The sequence below is a fragment of the Coregonus lavaretus genome (assembly GCF_964263955.1).
Source record: "Coregonus lavaretus genome assembly, chromosome: 32".
In the NCBI taxonomy this organism is placed as follows: Eukaryota; Metazoa; Chordata; class Actinopteri; order Salmoniformes; family Salmonidae; genus Coregonus; species Coregonus lavaretus.
In genome coordinates, this window is record NC_140019.1 from 29,945,076 (window position 1) to 29,966,348 (window position 21,273).

At 42.2% G+C, this 21,273-nt stretch overlaps 1 protein-coding gene across 1 annotated transcript; it reads left to right on the top strand.

Annotated features, from left to right (window-relative positions):
- Positions 1–4,532: 4,532 nt before the first annotated feature.
- On the top strand, positions 4,533–11,618 carry LOC311107239 (uncharacterized protein; the record flags this gene model as incomplete). Its single annotated transcript, XM_084149723.1, has 6 exons — positions 4,533–4,575; positions 4,841–5,185; positions 5,703–6,044; positions 11,046–11,162; positions 11,304–11,353; positions 11,487–11,618. 6 exons carry the CDS (start codon positions 4,533–4,535, stop codon positions 11,616–11,618), a joined length of 1,029 nt encoding a protein of 342 aa, XP_084005849.1.
- Between the last annotated feature and the right edge of the window lie 9,655 nt (positions 11,619–21,273).

Consider the following 21,273-nt stretch of genomic DNA (forward strand, 5'->3'; position numbering starts at 1 on the left):
ATATATATATATATATATATATATATATATATATATATATATATATATATATATGTATATATATATATATATTTAACCTTTATTTAACTAGGCAAGTCAGTTAAGAACAAATTCTTATTTACAATAACGGCCTACACCGGCCAAACATATGACACTAAGATTGTGGTTGCGATGTCCTCAAATGTCAGAGAAAATGACTTTAAAAGCTGCATTGTTGGCGGTCCAGTGCCCTGTGCTAAGAATTGAATCATAGCTTCAGCAAGCACATTCCCATGACCATAATACTGTTAATGTTATTATTTGGACTTTTCTGTTATTGTGCACAATTGAGATATTATTTTCTGTACTCTATTACTTAGGTGCCAATCACAGATATGTTGAATTATGCTGCATTGAATTTCTCTGAGAGGAAAACTAAAAGAGGAAGAAAGAAGAGAGAGACACCACAGGAGAGTGTGTACTCTGATGTCAGGTACTCAGACTGGGAGTGAACTTTGTTTCAGATACAGCATGGATGAAATTATCTCAGTCAAGCATCTCTATTTAGACAAAATGTAAACATTTTGGTAAAAAAAATCTCAGGACATTGCTTTCGTATCAACTTTTACAGTTTTACAACACAATATCCGAAAACTATACAATAGACAATGGAATTCCATCCATGTTTCTGCTCAAAATGTCTTCTGGAGTGGTCCTCCTACTCTGAGCTAGCTGATGTCAACTAGTAGCAGGAGGGAATTTAGCTTTATATGTCCATGTACACCACATGACCAAAAGTATGTGGACACCTGCTCATCGAACATCTCATTTCTAAATCATGGGCATTAATATGGAGTTGGTGCATTCCGAAAGTATTCAGACCTCTTTACTTTTTCCAAATGTTGTTACGTTACAGCCTTATTCTGAAATGGATTAAATTGTTTCCCCCCCTCATCAATCTACACACAAAGCAAAAACAGGTTTGTAGAAGCTTTAGCAAAAAACGAATAAAAAAATCTTAGTATTCAGACCCTTTACTCAGTACTTTGATGAAGCACCTTTGGCAGCGATTGCAGCCTCGAGTCTTCTTGCGTATGACGCTACACGCTTGGTACACGTGTATTTGGGGAGTTTCTCCCATTCTTCTCTGCAGATTCTCTCAAGCTCTGTCAGGTTGGACATTCAGAGACTTGTCCCGAAGCCACTCCTGCGTTGTTTTGGCTGTGTGCTAAAGGTTGTTGTCCTGTTGGAAGGTGAACCTTCGCCCCAGTCTGAGGTCCTTAGCGCTCTGGAGAAGGTTTTCATCAAGGATCTCTTTGTACTTCATCTTTCTCATCTTTCCCTCGATCCTGACTAGTATCCAAGTCCCTGCCACTGAAAAACATCCCCACAGCATGATGCTGCCACCACCATGCTTCACCGTAGGTATGATGCCAGGTTTCCTCCAGACGTGATGCTTGGCATTCAGGCCAAAGAGTTCAATCTTGGTATCATCAGACCAGAGAATCTTGTTTCTCATTGTCTGAGAGTCTTTAGGTGCCTTTTGGCAAACTCCAAGCGGGCTGTCATGTGCCTTTTACTGAGGAGTGACTTCCGTCTGGCCACTCTACCATAAAGGCCTGATTGGTGGAGTGCTGCAGAGATGGTTGTCCTTCTGGAAGGTTCTCCCATCTCCACAGAAGAACTCTGGAGCTCTGTCAGAGTAACCATTGGTGTATTAGTCACCTCCTTGACCAAGGCCCTTGTCCCCTGATTGCTCAGTTTGGCCAGGCGGCCAGCTCTAGGAAGAGTCTGGGTGGTTCCAAACTTCTTCCATTTAAGAATGGCCACTGTGTTCTTGGGGACCTTAAGTTCTGCAGAAATGTTTTGGTACCCTTCCCCAGATCTGTGCGTCGACACAATCCTGTCTCGGAGCTCTACGGACAATTCCTTCGACCTCATGGCTTGCTTTTTGATCTGACATGCGCTGTCAACTGTGGGACTTTATATAGACAAGTGTGTGACTTTTCAAATCAAGTCAAATCAATTGAATTACCACAGGTGGACGCCAATCAAGATGTAGAAACATCTCAAGGATGATCAATGCAAACAGGATACGCCTGAGCTCAATTTCGAGTCTCATAGCAAAGGGTATGAATACGTACTTAGTTATTTCAGTTTTTTATTCATAATAAAATAGCAAACATTTCTAAAAACCTGTTTTTGCTTTGTCATTACAGTGCCTTGCAAAAGTATTCATCCCTCTTGCCGTTTTTCCTATTTTGTTGCATTATAACGTGTAATTTAAATTGATTTTTATTTGGATTTCATGTAATGGCCTTAAACAAAATAGTCCAAATTGGTGAAGTGAAATGAAAAAAATTACTTGTTTCAGAAAATGCTAAAAAATTATAATAACGGAAAAGTGGTGCGTGCATATGTATTCACCCCCTTTGCTATGAAGCCCCTAAATAAGATATGGCGCAACCAATTACCTTCAGAAGTCACATAATTAGTTTTAAAAAGTCCACCTGTGTGCAATCTAAGTGTCACATGATCTCAGTATACATACACCTGTTCTGAAAGGCCCCAGATTCTGCAACACCACTAAGCAAGGGGCACCACCAAGCAAGCGGCACCATGAAGACCAAGGAGCTCTCCAAACAGGTCAGGGACAAAGTTGTGGAGAAGTACAGATCAGGGTTGGGGTAAAACAAAATATGTGAAACTTTGAACATCCCACGGAGCACCATTAAATCCATTATAAAAAATTGAAAGAATATGGCACAACAACAAACCTGCCAAGAGAAGGCCGCCCACCAAAACTCACGGACCAGGCAAGGAGTGCATTAATCAGAGAGGCAACAAAGAGACCAAAGATAACCTTGAAGGAGCTGCAAAGCTCCACAGTGGAGATTGGAGTATCTGTCCATAAGACCACTTTAAGCCGTACACTCCACAGAGCTGGGCTTTACGGAAGAGTGGCCAGAAAAAAGCCATCGCTTAAATAAAAAAATAAGCCAACACAATTGGTGTTCACCAAAGGCATGTGGGAGACTCCCCAAACATATGGAAGAAGATACTCTGGTCAGATGAGACTAAAATTGAGCTATTTGGCCATCAAGGAAAACACTATGTCTGGCACAAACCCAACACCTCTCACCACCCGAGAACACCATCCCCACAGTGAATAGTTATGCACTCTCAAGTTTTCTGTTTTTTTTGTCTTATTTCTTGTTTGTTTCACAAGAATAAATATTTTGCATCTTCAAAGTGGTAGGCATGTTGTGTAAATCAAATGATATAAATCCCCCAAAAAACAATTTTAATTCCAGGTTGTAAGGCAAGAAAATAGGAAAAATGCCAAGGGGGGTGAAGCCACTGTATGGGGTGTTGTGTGTAGATTGATGAGAAAACATTTATAATATAGTCAATTTTATAAAAAGGCTGTAATGTAACAAAATGTGGAAAAAGTGGTGTCTGAATACTTTCTGTAATGTACTGTAATTGTTAATACTGTTCAGAATAATTTAATGATCTAGTTCAGTCATGTATTTTTATAATACTTAGTTTGTATACCATTTATAACAATATACATTGAGATTGAGATTTATAACCCTAGTTCATTAAGTTTCATTTGAACTTGTATCATAGAATGAACTCATACTTCATAAATCTATGAATATGTATATTTAGTGAAATATTTGGTATTTCTCATTGCATCATCAATGTATTTTGATATTTTTTAAATCTTGAATATGGTAAGGTCTCACACGTGTCAGTAAAGTTTTAACAATATGCATTTGTATTTCACCCTATAATGTTGCAAAATATTAAAATGCATATGAATTTTATTATTTATCTTTTTGAGTCAACCTTACACATTATGCTTCACACTCAGCGTTAAACGGGAATTTCAGGATTTTACAACTTCATGTTAGATGGTTCCTCAACTTGAAAGTAGTCTATGTGTCAAGGCAAAATGTAATCCATTGTTCGGTTTTCTCTAAACAGGAACTACAGACTTCAGCTAACTTTAGCCACAGCTAGCTAATATCTATGGGAATTATAGGGGCAACTTTCATGCAATTTTCATGGCCAAATAATCTCCATATTTGGTTTGATGTTACTTAAAGATGATTGTTCCATAAAAAAAACACTGCACAATTGCCCTATCACTTCCATTGATTGTTAGCTGTCGGTGGCTAAAGTTTGCATGAATTTGTAGTGGCTGTTTCCCAGACACAGATTAAGCCTAGTCCTGGACGAAATAGCTATTTCAATGGAAAATCTTTTTAGTCGTGATCTGTGTCTGGGATATATGGCATCACTAGGCAATATCTTGCTGTAAAGTAGGCCAACAAATTAGTGCACACCATAAATCTTTAGATTGCATAAAGTACATGGCTGAAAATGGGTGGAAATGTTAAACAGGAAGTGATGCATGTCTTTCCCCTAACCAATCAAGTCATTCTTATATTTTAAACAGCCCACAATTATTTTCATTTAGTCAGTCAGTCATTCATAGTAACAAAGAAAAACTGTTGTTAAAGCCACAGTCAGTCCATATCAAGATGATCACAATCTACCTTCTTTGGGGACTTCTCTCTCAAGTGTGTAAGTGCATGTCCTAATCTCAAATAGTATTTTACTGAGCAGTAAAATTGAAAATCGGTAAAGAATAACACTATCTTATTGGAAAATCATGTCTAAAGGTAATGAAATATATTCTGTTTGGACAGCAATGTGACCGATATAACATCAGGCAATTTGAATTGCAGTAGTTTGATGACATAATTAAAGAAATACACTGCTATTCAAAGGTTGAACATTGTCCATTTCCATTTCAAATTGACATCTGATAACATTCACATTTTGGCAGACCTGATTCAGACTGAAGATGCTCCTCAACCAATACCAGTGACTACACGTCTATTTGGAGACACTGTATCTTTGCCATGTCCCAAAGCGGAATCTCAACAATTGCTGTACTGGTACAGACAAACTGTTGGCCAACTGCCCCATCTTGTTGCTTCTGTATCCTATGGATCAGAACCTGTACTTAAAGGAGAGTTTAAGAAGCCACGTTTCAAAGTGGAGAAATCTGAATATGTGTACAATCTCATTATCAGAAATATCAGCACATTAGATGAGGCAACATACTTTTGTGGAATGGGGACAATGTATGGGATGAACTATGGAAATGCAACATTTTTGGCTGTGAAAGGTAATTTAATTTAAATTGTGTGTTTCAATGTTCACCAAGTGTTTTTGTGTATTTTTATACATACAGTAGATGCACACTGCCATGTACTAAATATGTTCAGAAAAAAATAACAGACAATCTTGATGCAGTATGCATAGAAAGTGGATATTCATGGAAAGTGTCATAATGATCAAATGTAAAGACAACTCGTCATTTTTGTAGACAGGTTTTTGAAATGACAACGTTACGGTATAGGTAGCAAAAGAGTGTAGAAACGGCAGCTAACTAACTTTGACTATAAACAACTCTTCAGCTGGCTAGCTAAGCATCTTGGCTGACTGTGGGGCAAATACATTGGAATAATTACTGACAAATAAAGAAAACATTTATAGTTTATTAGCAACCACACCACTCTTTTCTAGCAAACAGAACGCTGTTTCCAAAACTACCATGTGCCTAAAGTTCTATAAAATTCTATGATGTCTCAACTTTACAAGCTTATGAATAATTATTTTCTCAATACAATTACACAACATAGGACACAATCACCTTTCATTGGTGCAGCGACCAGTTTCTGATCCAGTCCATCCAGGAGACTCTGTGACTCTACAGTGTACAGTACTCTCTGAGACCTGTACAGGAGAACACAGTGTGTACTGGTTCAGAGCCGGATCAGGGGAATCCCATCCAGGAGTCATTTACACCCCTGGGAACAGGAGAGATGAGTGTAAGAAGAGCCCTGAGACTCCCTCTCCTACAAAGAGCTGTGTCTACAGCCTCTCCAAGAACAACCTCAGTCTCTCTGATGCTGGGACTTACTACTGTGCTGTGGCCACATGTGGGGAGATCCTGTTTGGCAACGGAACAAACCTAGGTATTGGTAGGTTATGAATATTATGAGTTATAGTTTCGAAATTAGAGGATAATGTTTAGAAATTTTTAAGTGGTGAATGTACACTGAATGTACAACACGTTAAAAACATCTTCCTAATATTGAGTTGCACCGCCTTTTGCCCTCAGAACAGCCTCAATTCATCGGGGCATGGACTCTACAAGGTCTCGAAAGTATTCCACAGGGATGCTGGCCGATGTGGACTCCAATGCTTTCCAAAGTTGTGTCAAGTTGGCTGGATGTCCTTTGGGTGGTGGATAATTCTTGATACACACGTGAAACTGTTGAGCGTGAAAAACCCAGCAGCGTTGCAGATCTTGACACACTCAAACCGGTGCGCCTACCCCATTCAAAGGCAATAAAAAAATTGACCCTCTGAATGACACACATACAGTGGATTTAACAAGTGACATAAATACGGGATCATAGCTTTCACCTGGATTCACCTGGTCACTCTGTCATGGAAAGAGCAGGTGTTCATAATGTTTTGTACAGTCATTGTATAGCACAGTGGTTGAGGTCTATGTGCCTTTTGCTATAAATGTATTCTCATCATTGACCAGAAATGAATCTTCAGCTGTAAATTCTTAGATGTTGTAAACAAAATACAACTTGCTGATAATTATGAATAACTAATTTAAAGAAATATAAACTAAATATTTTAACAAATCTCTCCTTCAATCCATGTCATCTCAAAACGTTAAAAAGCAAAACAAAATGACGAACACAACAAATATACAGTTTTTTACAATCACTTTGGCACTGATTTCAGAACCTTGACGTCATTTTTCAAAACTCTAGACACAAAACTCAAAACGGTCATCACTTGTAACACAGGCTGTCCAATGTTCAAAACATTGCATTGTGCATTCATATCTTTAAAGAAATCTTGCACTTGCACAATCATTGGTTCAAAAAACTAATTTATTGTGAAATACCAACGAAACTTTAATTTAGATCACCCACACACAAGCAACCGATAGTTTCACTGTGTCATTGTTCGTACGATCATTAAATATTGTAGTACAAAATAGGTGAAACATGTTTCATTATGGTACTACATGTAAATACATGTCACGATCGTTGGAAACAGTGGACCAATGCGCAGCGTTATTTGAGAACATACTTCTTTTTATTAGAATGAACACACGAACAAAAACAACAAACGATAACGTGACGTCCTCGGTTCTAACATAAACCTATACTGGAACAAGATCCCACATAAAACAATGCCAAACGGCTACCTAAGTATGGCTCCCAATCAGAGACAACGAGCTACAGCCGAATCCGATTGGGAGCCACCCTGGCCAACATAGAAATACAAAACTAGAACAAACAAAGAAAACTCACACACTGGCTCAACATACAAGCGTCCCCAGAGCCAGGGCGTGACAGTACCCCCCCCCAAAGGCGCGGACTCCGACCGCGCCAACCAAACACCACAGGGGAGGGACCGGGTGGGCACTCTGCCTTGGCGGCGGATCCGGCTCCGGGCATGATCCCCACTCCCTCTCTAACCCCACAAAGTACCCCTGGTCCGGTCTGGCCCTGCTGGCCGGAGCTGGACTGAACACTGGTGGAGCGGATTGCTCTAGCTCCGGCGTGGAGCAGCTGACCGGTGCCGGACTAGCCACCGGTGGAACAGGCACGGGCTGTGCCGGACTGACGACGCACACCACTGGCTTGGTGTGGGGAACGGGCCGGACCGGGCTGACGAAGCGCACCACTGGCTTGGTGCGGGGAGCAGGAATGGGCCGGACCGGGCTGACGAAGCGCACCACTGACTTGGTGCGGGGAGCAGGGGCGGGCCGGACCGGGCTGATGACGCGCACCACTGGCTTGGTGCGGGGAGCAGGAGCGGGCCGGACCGGGCTGACGAAGCGCACCACTGACTTGGTGCGGGGAGCAGGAGCGGGCCGGACCGGGCTGGCGACGCGCACCACAGGCTCGGTGCGAGGGACAGGAACAAGCCGGACCGTACTGGGAACACACACCACTGGCCCTACGCGGGGATCAGGAACGGGCCGGACCGGACTGGCAACACACCCCAGTACCTCTCGCCGTGCCTCTACATCCTCCTTCCCCCTGGTGACCAGTGACTCCCGTAACCTGGCGGCCTCCTGCTGCCCCGTCGTCCACGGCGTGAGCCCTCCCCTAAACATTTTCTGGGCATCTCTCCTCCCCGTGGGCCAGGCCTCCATAGCTCTCGCCAGACTTTCGCCCTTCTGCTTCCAAGTCCAGCCTCTCTCCTCCTCACACGGCTTGACCCAGTCGAGGTGGCAAAGGAGATCTGCTAGAGATTCGCCTGGCGATGGCTCCTGGACACGCTGCTTGGTCCAGTTTTGGTGGGATCTTCTGTCACGATCGTTGGATACAGTGGACCAATGCGCAGCGTTATTTGCGAACATACTTATTTTTATTAGAATGAACACACAAACAAAAACAACAAACGATAACGTGACGTCCTCGGTTCTAGCACAAACCTATATTGGAACAAGATCCCACATAAAACAATGCCAAACGGCTACCTAAGTATGGCTCCCAATCAGAGACAACGAGCTACAGCCGTCTCCGATTGGGAGCCACCCTGGCCAACATAGAAATACAAAACTAGAACAAACAAAGAAAACTCACACCCTGGCTCAACATACAAGCGTCCCCAGAGCCAGGGCGTGACAATACATCCCTGTAAAAGTACTGCAGTAGTAGAGAGAATACTACAGACACAGTGGAATCATTGAACAAAATCTGAAATATATTGATGAAAAACAATACAGTACTGTAAAACATCAAATGCAGTGTTCCTCAACTTGCTTGCTTGTACTGTAAAAAGCAAAACATAGGAGAGATTACTACATTTTCATCAACTCTGTCCTGTGGTTTTGGCCACAGGTTCTCATCTACATCACAATGGATGTTTTCATTAGCCAAACATCTTGGAAAAAACCTTTGGCCATGGCGAATCCAGGCCTGACACTGGTCTGCCGTGATGTCATTGCATGCATCATCCATGGCCTGGAGAAGAGTGACTTGTTCATGAGGGCGCCTATCATAAACCTTCCATCTCCATGTGGAGAAAAATTCCTCAATCGGGTTAAGGAAAGGAGAGTATGGGGGTAAATACAGGGTGGTAAATTGTGCATGGGCCTGAAACCATGCTTGCACCATATGAGCATGGGGATGTAGCTCAGTTGGTAGAGCATGGCGTTTGCAACGCCAGGGTTGTGGGTTCGATAAAATAATGTATGCACTAACTGTAAGTTGCTCTGGATAAGAGCGTCTGCTAAATGACTAAAATGTAAATGTAAATGTAAATGAACCTGACATTATCCCACACAATGACATAGGTCACGCCACCAGCTCTACAGGCCTCATCGAGCTCATCAAGGAAGGTTACAAGGGGACCATAGAAACGGTGTCTGATAAAGAATGATGATGAAATATTACATCCATAGATAATGTAGTCTAATTGGTTCATGCTCCACGCTAATTGGTGACAATGAATCTCGTTACTTTGAAACTTTCATGATCTAAACATGGAATATTGTTTCTCTGTTTCCATACAACTATGCATTAAGAGCAATGCGACAGTTACTTATCATTTTGAGCAGTTGTATCAATTGATAGTTGGATAATTGTAATGAAATGAACAGACACTCATCTGAAATGTAATGTGTGAATTGCCTTTTGAAATAGTAATACTTTGATGTTAAGTTGTGTCATATTGAACAGGTGACTTTTGTTAAATGAACAAATTATCTTAGTTTTATGTGTATTGTTTCTAAGCAATTGAAAAAAAGTGTTTGGTTTTCAGTTTTGTGTCTAGAGTTTTGAAAAATGACGTCAAGGTTCTGAAATTAGTGCCAAAGTGATTGTAAAAAACTGTAAATTGAGATGATGGAAATTGAGATTTAATGTCCTTAGACAGATTAGAATGATGGAGATGGAGATTGAATGTCCTTAGACAGATTAGGATGATGGAGATGGAGATTGAATGTCCTTAGACATATTAGGATGATGGAGATGGAGATTGAATGTCCTTAGACAGATTAGGATGATGGAGATTGAATGTCCTTAGGCAGATTAGGATGATGGAGATAGGGATGGAATGTCCTTAGACAGATTAGGATGATGGAGATGGAGATGGAATGTCCTTAGGCAGATTAGGATGATGGATATGGAGATTGAATGTCCTTAGACATATTAGGATGATGGTAATGGAGATTGAATGTCCGTAGACAGATTAGGATGATGGAGATGGAGATTGAATGTCCCTAGACAGATTAGGATGATGGAGATGGATATTGAATGTCTTTAGACAGATTAGGATGATGGATATGGAGATTGATGTCCTTAGACAGATTAGGATGATGGAGATGGAGATTGAATGTCCTTAGACAGATTAGGAAAAGGGAGTTGAGGAAGTTCGGGTTGGAAAGGCAGGATAGAGTTGAAGAGAGAGCCCCTCATCAGAGCACCACACCTGCTTCTCCTGCATTCACTTCCTCCATAGAAGCCGCTCCTTTACGTAGGTACTGATCCTCCATTACCAAAAAGGTAGCAACCACCTGGGTGATGCCACGGCTGTTGAAAAGCGCTTGAAAAGTCACTGCAAATAAACACTTATTAGGAACAGTCCCCGATCCTCCTCTGCCATCTCCAGAAGGGTGATATATATCTCTCTTACTATTTTATGTTAATATAAGGGTGGTATAGATCTCTCTTGCTATTTTATTTTAATATAAGGGTTGTATCTATCTCTTTCACTATTTAATTTTATTATAAGGGTGGTATATATCTCTCTTACTATTTTATGTAAATACAAAGGTGGTATATATCTCTCTTACTGTTTTAATTTAATTTAAGGTTGTATATCTCTCTTGCTATTTCATTTTAATATTAGGGTGGTATATCTCTCTCTTACTATTTTATTTGAATACAAGGGTGGTATATATTGACTATTATTTTTTAATGTTTTCTTCCTTTTAGAAAGATCTCTGGATAATGTAGTCATTGGACTGGGAGTGACATCAGTTTTCTGTGTGATTGTGATCATTATCCTCGTTATCAGCAGAAATACAAAGCCAATTTGTGAACATTATAAAGGTGAGCTCTTTGGTATTACAAACTGTAGACAAACACCTAATACATTGTAGTACACACTATTTGTCATCAAGTATAATACCTCTGTCTTTTACCTATCTTGACTTTTGTCATGTTGATGCTTGTTTTTATTCATGTTAACAGTGAGTGTTGCACAGCATGGACATGACAACTTAACCACCGAACGTGATCAGGTAAATAAATACAATTGTTATAATATTGGCCTGTTGGTAGATTATTTGTAATATGATACTGAATACTCCAATTACCTGACTATTATTATTATGACTACATTTATTTATTAAAAACCGTGATGATGATTCACAGGATCAAGATGGAGTTACGTTGAATTATGCTGCATTGAATTTCTCTGAGAGGAAGACTAAAAGAGGAAGAAAGAAGAGAGAGACACCACAGGAGAGTGTGTACTCTGATGTCAGGTGCTCAGACTGGGAGTGAACTTTGTTTATGTGCAGAGGAATGGGTGTATTTTGGTCAGGAAACACTTGTCAATATAGATGTATATAATGTATTCAGACAGTCATGACATTGTATCCTCACTGATACTATAATGTATAATATAAATAGCTTGTTCTTCTAGGAGTGTTCTCTGTCAGATGACCACTGTTATGGAACGGCTTGTCCTGTCAGGTAGAGGGCCAGAAACCATTGAGGTCATTAAATCAAGCCGGAAAATCTACCTTTTAGCTTGGCCTTTAATCTTAATCTGTAATTGTATTATTATTTTAGACTTCCTTAGTGATTCTATGTTTTCCTCTTGTATCGTATCTCAGCCCATTGTTTATAAATACTGATTAACTGTGAGCCAACTCAGTGGCTTTGTGCTTAGTGACCACCCTGAGATTAGAAGGTTGAGGGTTTGATCCCCGGTCGAGTCACACCAATTACTAAAAAAATAGGACCGAATGCCTCTCTGCTTGGCACCCAGCTTAAAGGAGATGGATTTGGTTAAATGTCCTGTCCAGGGGGTGTACTTGAACATCAAACTGCCTTCTGCTATAGAACCAGGAGATAGGCTTCTGCCCCTATGAGCCGTTCTGACTCAGACAAGGATTGCTTACTTACGTATTGTTCTACTGTAAAGTTTGTTGCAATTTAAATGTTTTTCAAAGAAAATTAGAGTTGATCAGCCCCAGTCATTTTTCTCTATTTGCAATAATGTCTAATTTTATTATTGTTTTATTTTTCTTGTTTTAATCATTTTTCCTAAATGTATGATTGTTGTGGTATTTACTGTAAGCCAGGAAACAAACAATAAGATAACATAACTTCTTAAACATTGCATATAATGTAGGTTAATTACGTTCTACAGTATTTCTTGAGATTCATCAGCATACTGTATTTATAGCTGTAATGTACCAGCATGTACCAGTAGCGCTGTGTCGAATCATCAAACCAATTTATCATTAAATATTGTCTGATTCATAACATTATTTACAATGGAGCTTTTAATAATTGTACAAAGGGTGATTTACACAACTGTCATCAAAGGACAACTCTTTGAAATTGACTACAAATTAAACATACTGCAAATGTATTCACTCTTGATTTCTGAAATAATCAAGGAAACAAAAAAGCACAAGCCAGACACTGTATATGGGATTGGTTAGGAACTCTGGGAATTATACTCCTTTAAACTGTAGAAAACAAACTGTAATCGCTGTCCATAAAAAAAGATTGCTTGTTTCTGTCAGGTTGCAACTTCCAATGGTGGACCGACTGAATGCTCTCACTGTTCTTTCATTTCTTTCTCCTGGTTCCAGTTGTCTTGTTGGTAAAGGTCACTGCAGTGTATTGTAGCCAGTCACCACTGAATCCCTGAGAAGAAACATGGAGAAAAAAACAAAAATTCCTAACATGAGTGAATAATTCCCACAAGGCTTTGTTACAGAACAGTAGAGTGGCATAGCAGGCATCTCAAATTGCTGGTCTCAGTAAAACATATAGCATTGATGTTGATCATTAAGTAAGATAGTAGTCACATACCTTTTTGTAAGCTAGTATTTGCACCTGTTGACCCAACTGGTCAGCATTGTGAATGCCGTCAAAGATTTGTAGAGAAGTGTCATCTGTTTCCATAGCAGAATTAATTGAAATAATTAGAAAATCATTAGAAAAAAATCAACCTTCATAAAATAAAGCAACAACAACATAGTGTGATTTATCCAGATACAGCTGGATTAGTAAAAGTGCATATGAGTGAGAAAAGTACCAAGAATGGTGCCTGCATAACAATATGGTGCCTGCATAACAGTATGGTGCCTGCATAACAGTATGGTGCCTGCATAACAGTATGGTGCCTGCATAACCGTCACGATCGTTTACGGCGTGATATGCATTCATGTTTATTGACGACTAAACACACGACAAAACAACAACCGAAACGTGACGTCCAAGGTAGACAAATAACATACCTCACACGGAACAAGATCCCACACCCCACTAGTGCCAACAGGCTACCTAAGTATGGTCCCCAATCAGAGACAACGAGCTACAGCTGCCTCTGATTGGGAACAACCCTGGCCAACATAGATCTAAACGATCTAGAAACTAACATAGACAAACCCAACACAGAAAAATACACACCCTGACTCAACAAATACCAGTCTCTAGAGTCAGGGCGTGACAGTACCCCCCCCCCCCCCCCCCCCAAAGGTGCGGACTCCGACTGCGCCACATAAACCTAACAGGATAGGGGCCGGGTGGGCATTCCGCCTCGGAGGCGGATCCGGCTCCGGGTGTGACCACCACTTACTCTCCACCTCCCCGTTGCGCCCCTGGTCTGGTCTGGACCTTGGCGCGCTGCTTCCTCTCTCCTTCCTCCCACGAAGTACCACGCCCTGTCTGGACCCTGGTGTGGGAGACCCCGAACCTGGAGAGGGGCTGACGTCTGGGTCTGGACTGGAACCGCTGACTGGAGCTGGACCCGACGACGGTGGATCGAACTGCTCTGGCTCCGGGGTGGAGCCGCTGACCGGAACTGGATCAGGCACCGGTGGAACGGACTGCTCTGGCTCCGGAGTGGAGCACACGCACCACTGGCTTGGTGCAGGGAGCAGGAACGGGCCGGACTGGGCTGACGACGCGCACCACTGGCTTGGTGCGGGGAGCAGGAACGGGCTGTACCGGACTGGCGACGCGCACCACTGGCCTGGAGCGGGGAGCAGGAACGGGCCGGACTGGGCTGACAACGCGCACCACTGGCTTGGTGCGGGGAGCAGGAACGGGCCGTACCGGACTGGCGACGCGCACCACTGGCCTGGTGCAGGGACAGGAACAGGCCGGACCGGGCTGGCGATGCGCACCACTGGCTTGATGCTAGGAGCAGGAACGGGCCGAACCATACTGGGAACACCCACCACTGGCTTAGTGTGGGAATCAGGAAAAGGGCGGACCGGAATGGTGACACGCACCACTTGATTGGTGCGAAGAGCGGGACTGGGTTCCTTCATTAACCCCCGCTCCTTCTGCTGCCTATCCAGCTCCTCTCGCCGTGCCTCTACACTTTCCTTCTGTTCCCTCTGAACCAATGACCCCCTTAATCTGGCGGCCGCTAAACGGCTGAACCGCTCTATCGCGGCCCCCTACTGCCTCGTCGTCCACAGCGTGAGCCCCCCCTAAAAAATGTTTTTGCTTGTCTCTCCCCCGTGATCATGGCCTCCATCCCTCTTGCCAGACTCTCGCTCATCTCCTCCCAAGTCCATCCTCTCTCCTCGTCACACTGCTTGATCCAGGATTGGTGGGATCTTCTGTCACGATCGTTTACGGACGAGACGGACCAAGGCGCAGCGTGATATGCATTCATGTTTATTGATGACTAAACACACGAAAAAACAACAAACGAAATGTGGCGTCCAAGGTAGACAAATAACATACCTCACACGGAGTAAGATCCCACACCCCACTAGTGCCAACAGGCTACCTAAGTATGGTCCCCAATCAGAGACAACAAGCTACAGCTGCCTCTGATTGGGAATCACCCTGGCCAACATAGATCTAAACGATCTAGAAACTAACATAGACAAACCCAACACAGAAAAATACACACCCTGACTCAACAAATACCAGTCCCCAGAGTCAGGGCCTGACAATAACAGCATGGTGCCTGCATAACAGCATGGTGCCTGCATAACATCATTGTCCCTGCATAACAGTATGGTGCCTGCATAACAATATGGTGCCTGCATAACATTCCGTCAGTAGAGGATGACTGCTTGTTCTTTAAAAGTGCTTTCCTCTCCATCTTAAATAAGCATGCCCCATTCAAAACATTCAGAACTAAGAACAGATATAGCCCTTGGTTCACCCCAGACTTGACTGCCCTTGACCAGCACAAAAACATCCTGTGGCGTACTGCATTAGCATCGAACAGCCCCCACGATATGCAACTTTTCAGGGAAGTCAGGAACCAATATAAACAATCAGTTAGGAAAGCAAAGGCTAGCTTTTTCAAACAGAAATGTACATCCTGTAGCACTATCTCCAAAAAGATTTGGGACACTGTAAAGTCCATGGAGAATAAGAGCACCTCCTCCCAGCTGCCCACTGCACTGAGGTAGGAAACACTGTCACTACCGATAAATCTATGATAATCGAACATTTCAACAAGCATTTTGTTACGGCTGGCCATGCTTTCCACCTGGCTACCCCTACCCTTCCACCAGCTCTGCACCCTCCGCTGCAACTTGACCATGTCCCCCCTGCTTCTCCTTCACCCAAATTCAGACAGCTGATGTTCTGAAAGAGCTGCAAAATCTGGACCCCTACAAATCAGCTGGGCTAGACAATCTGGACCCTTTCTTTCTAAAATTAGCCGCAGAAATTGTCGCAACCCCTATTACCAGCCTGTTCAACCTCTCTTTCGTATCGTCTGAGATCCCCAGAGATTGGAAAGCTGCCGCGGTCATCCCCCTCTTCAAAGGGGGTGACACTCTAGATCCAAACTGTTACAGACCTATATCCATCCTGCCCTGCCCTTCGAAAGCATTTGAAAGCCAAGTTAACAAACAGATCACCGACCATTTTGAATCCCACCGTACCGTCTCCGCCATGCAATCTGGTTTCCGAGCTGGTCATGGGTGCACCTCAGCCACGCTCAAGGTCCTAAACGATATTATAACCGCGATCGATAAAAGACAGTACTGTGTAGCCGTCTTCATCGACCTGGCCAAGGCTTTCGACTCCGTCAATCGCCGCATTCTTATTGGCAGACTAAATAGCCTTGGTTTCTCAAATGACTGCCTCGCCTGGTTCACCAACTACTTCTCAGATAGAGTTCAATGTGTCAAATCGGAGGGACTGTTGTCTGGACCTATGGCAGTCTCTGTGGGGGTGCCACAGGGTTCAATTCTCGGGCCGACTCTAGTCTCTGTGTGTATCAATGATGTCGCTCTTGCTGCTGGTGACTCTCAGATCCACCTCTACGCAGACGACACCATTTTGTATACATCTGGCCATTCATTGGACACTGTGTTAACAAACCTCCAAACGAGCTTCAATGCCATACAGCACTCCTTCCGTAGCCTCCAACTGCTCTTAAACACTAAGAAAACTAAATGCATGCTCTTTAATCGAACACTGTTTGCACCCGCCCGCCCGACTAGAATCACTACTCTCGGCAGGTTTGACTTTGAATATGTGGACAACTACAAATACCTAGGTGTCTGGTTAGACCATAAACTCTCCTTCCAGACTCACATTAAGCATCTCCAATCCAAAGTTAAATCTAGAATCGGCTTCCTATTTCGCAACAAAGCCTCCTTCACTCATGATGCCAAACATGCCCTCGTAAAACTGACTATCCTACCGATCCTTGACTTCGGCGATGTCATTTACAAAATAGCCTCCAACACTCTACTCAGCAAATTGGATGTAGTCTATCACAGCGCCATCCGTTTTGTCACCAAAGCCCCATATACTACCCACCATTGTGACCTGTACGCTCTCGTTGGCTGGCCCTCACTACATATTTGTCACCAAACCCACTGGCTCCAGGTCATCTATACAACACTGCTAGGCAAATCCTCGCCTTATCTTAGCTCATTGGTCACCATAGCAACACCCACCCGTAGTATGCGCTCCTGCAGGTATATCTCACTGGTCATCCCCAAAGCCAACACCTCCTTTGGCCACCATTCCTTCCGGTTCTCTGCTGCCAATGACTGGAACGAACTGCAAAATCTCTGATGCTGGAGACTCTTATCTCCCTCATTAACTTTAAGCATCAGTTGTCAGAGCAGCTTACCGATCACTGCACCTGTACACAGCCCATCTGTAATTAGCCCACCCAACTACCTCATCCCCATATTTATTTTGCTAATTTGCACCCCAGTATCTCTATTTGCACATCATCTTCTGCACATCTATCATTCCAGTGTTAATACTAAATTGTAATTATTTTGCACTATGGCCTATTTATTGCCTTACCTCCTTAACTTACTAAATTTGCACACACTGTATATAGATTTTCTATTGTGTTATTGACTTTACGTTGTGTTTATCCCATATGTAACTCTGTGTTGTTTATTGTTTTTATCGCACTGCTTTGCTTTATCTTGGCCAGGTCGCAGTTGTAAATGAGAACTTGTTCTCAACTGGCTTACCTGGTTAAATAAAGGTGAAAAAAATTAAAATAAAATAAAATGGTGCCTGCATAACATCATGGTGACTGCATAACAGCATGGTGCCTGCATTACAGTATGGTGCCTGCATAACATCATGGTGCCTGCATAACAGTATGGTGCCTGCATAACAGTATGGTGCCTGCATAACAGCATGTTGGAAATGTGTGAGGAAGTTGACACAATGTCAGAGATATGTAAAGATAAAAGTAACAGGAAATTAGAGCACTTGACTTGTAATCAGCTCACACTCTTTGAATAGCTGCTCTGAGCTTATTTTCTCTAGACAGGTTGCTGAGGACACTAATAAATCAAACAAACATTTATTAGACTACAGGAAAATATTCAAAGAAGTCTTTTTTTTATCGATTTGTGTACATAGGAACTACATTATTTAAAAAACGAAATGGTCGAACTGTGAATAACCTCCTATCATGATGATTTGGATAAATATCATTTAATTAATTAATAGTTTAAAATTCAATGTTTCATGTAGTCAAAAAAAATCCAATTATTGCACCAATTATTAAATTATTGCACCAGTTATTAAATTATAGCACCAGTTATATTAAATTACAGCACCAGTGCAATACTCACCATTTGTTTCCTTTTGACTTGAGTAGATAAAGAACAGTAAAACAGCATTCAATATCAATGCTCCACACAGACCAATACAAACTGGAACCAGGGCATTAGAGTCCATCCCAACTACAAACACATGGGGAAAAATAATAACAATAAACTGAAAACATATTTTTATGATTGGACAAAATAATAATAGTGAACAATGAACAACAGGAACTTCAACCATTTAAAAGGCTGCATTGTAGGTTCCATATAAACCGCAAATATCGTAGTAGGCATTTTAATTGATTGTTGAACTCTATTTATGATAATGCTTCAATGTAAATCAGTTCTAAGGTTACTAGGCTTCTTCCCATCTGATCATTTACATGAATAGTGGTCATAAAAGTACCTTTGACATCCAGTTTTGTTCCGTTGCCAAACAGGATTTCCCCACATGTGGCCACAGCACAGTAGTAAGTCCCAGCATCCAAGGGGCTTAGGTTGTTCTTGGAGAGGTTGTAGACACAGCTCTTTGTAGGAGAGGGAGTCTCAGGGCTCTTCTTACACACAGACACATAGAAAACATCTGAAGATGTAAGAACCCTGAACAAAAAAGAAAGGGCATTAATATCTTCTCATTACCTTTTAATACTAAAACAGTCCCATTGATAAAGTTGACTTCATAGTCTATCCTATGGACACAATAGTAAATGGCTTGATCCGTTGGTTCCATCTTTGGGATCGTGAGACGATATATCCCGTCAGCTTGAGCCTTCTCCACACTAAGATGTGAATTGTTAAATTCCTTGTGCAGATCAGGCCTTGACTGATTTTTCTGCATCCTTGCAACAATCTGAGGAATTTCCCCTGTTACGTGCTTGAACCAGAACATGTTTCCCTCATTGAATACTTGCTTCAAGAAAACACAGTAGAGAGTCACTGGGTCACCAATTTGAACCCCCTGAATTTGAACATGCTGCTGAACATTGTTGCATTGTGTCACATCTAAAAATGCAAAAAACGATTTAAAAGTTTAGGTTAATGAGAAGAACTAGGACTGAAGGACTGAAGAAAGCTCAACAGTATCAGAAAACCTATAAAGACAATTTCCCCCTCAATTTCTTACATTGTGAACTGAACATAATCACAATATGGATAGATAAGTCAAGGTAGGAATTGCAAAACTTACATATTGTACTGAAAAGTACCACAACAACCCTGATTCTGATCATCGTGGTGTGTAGCTCCAACTTCAGGTTAGTCCTCTGACTGGCGGATAAATGCTTGAAATAAGTATGGACCAATAAGCAGGTCTGATGTCAAAGACCTACCTGATAGGCTGGTGGAAAAAATCTAACACAATACTTCCTGTTACATTTTCCAACTTGCAACAGTGTTTTTGGTTACCCAAACACCTACAGTGTTTCATTTAGGCCACTATTCTGGTATTTGCTAAATTTGCTGCAACTTCTCAATGTATCTATTATATAGAGGCCTGCCACTCTTTCCTGAAGTGCTTTACAAGAGGGTAATATCAAATAGGCTTCACTGCTATTTGTACAGCTTTCAGATAATGTTATGCCAAAGGTAATCACTGCCAATAGTTTTGTGAAGGGGAATAGCCAACCAAAAGTTCTCAACTTTGTGAGCTCATTGTCCCTTTATTGTCCAGGTAATATAATAACCATGATGGCACAACAACAACCCTAGTGTTATCTTTTGTCAGAAATTACACCTAGTTAAAGGTAATTGTCTCCCGCCTCATTCTCACAAATGTATCTCACTTTTTACGAAGTTTTTCATTCACCCAGTGACGCTGACCACGGGCGTTGTGCGATTTTTTTCCGAAGTTAGAGATGATTGAGAAAACCTCAAACCCAACTTTTAGAACAACATAATATACTATAATATTATAACAATTGATTTAAGAGTTTGTAATTTGGGAATGTTTTCTTGGGGTGCTCTAAGTTAGTATTATATGCGTTTCTGGCATTGACAAATAAGTGCTACACTCCCTTTAATAAGATGATTCAGGTAAAATATTTTTAAAATATACCTTAAAAAATAAATATATATTTGTATTAAGTATTTTTTGGGGGTTAAAATAAGCAAAATGATCAGCCCATGACGTTAGATAATTTAGCTTGGTCAGAAAAAACAAGCGAAAAACCAAATTTTAAGGGAATAATCAATATAAGATATTTAGGCTTGCTTAGAGTTCACTTTTTGCAGTGACAACATATGTGTAATTGGCACGTTTCTATGTTTTGCAGTAAAAAAGATAGAGGCGGCGACGATGGAAGTCCCAAATTAGGTTGGGGTCCAGAACGTCCCCAGCCGGAACCCAGCTCCTCTCCTCAGGACCATACCCCTCCCAGTCCACCAGGTAATGGAGCCGTCCCCCACGGAACCTGGAGTCCAGCAGGTGCCTCACCGCATACGACGGACTCCCATCAATGTCCAGGGGCGGATGAGGCGTACACCGGGGGACAGCATCCGCAAGAGGACCAGGAACCACTGGATCTGAGGAGAGACACCTGAAAAGTGGGTGAGACACGGTAGTGAGGGGGAAGGAGCAGCCGGTATGATACCTCATTTATCCGCCGGAGGACCTTAAACGGCCCCACAAACCAGGTGCTCAGTTTCTTGCAGGGCAGGCAGAGAAGGAGTTTTTTTGTGGACAGCCAGACACGATCCCCAGGCTGGAATACAAGGGCCTCACTGCGGTGGCTGTCAGCTTAGTCCTTCTGCCGACGAATGGCCCTCTGGAGATGGACATGGGTGGTGTCCCAGACTTGTCCGGCCCTGTGGAACCACTCGTCGACAGCGGGCGCTTCGGTCTGGCTGGGTGTTCAAGGGGCCAGGGCCCCAGGATACACTGTAAGGGAGTGAGCCCCATGGAGGAG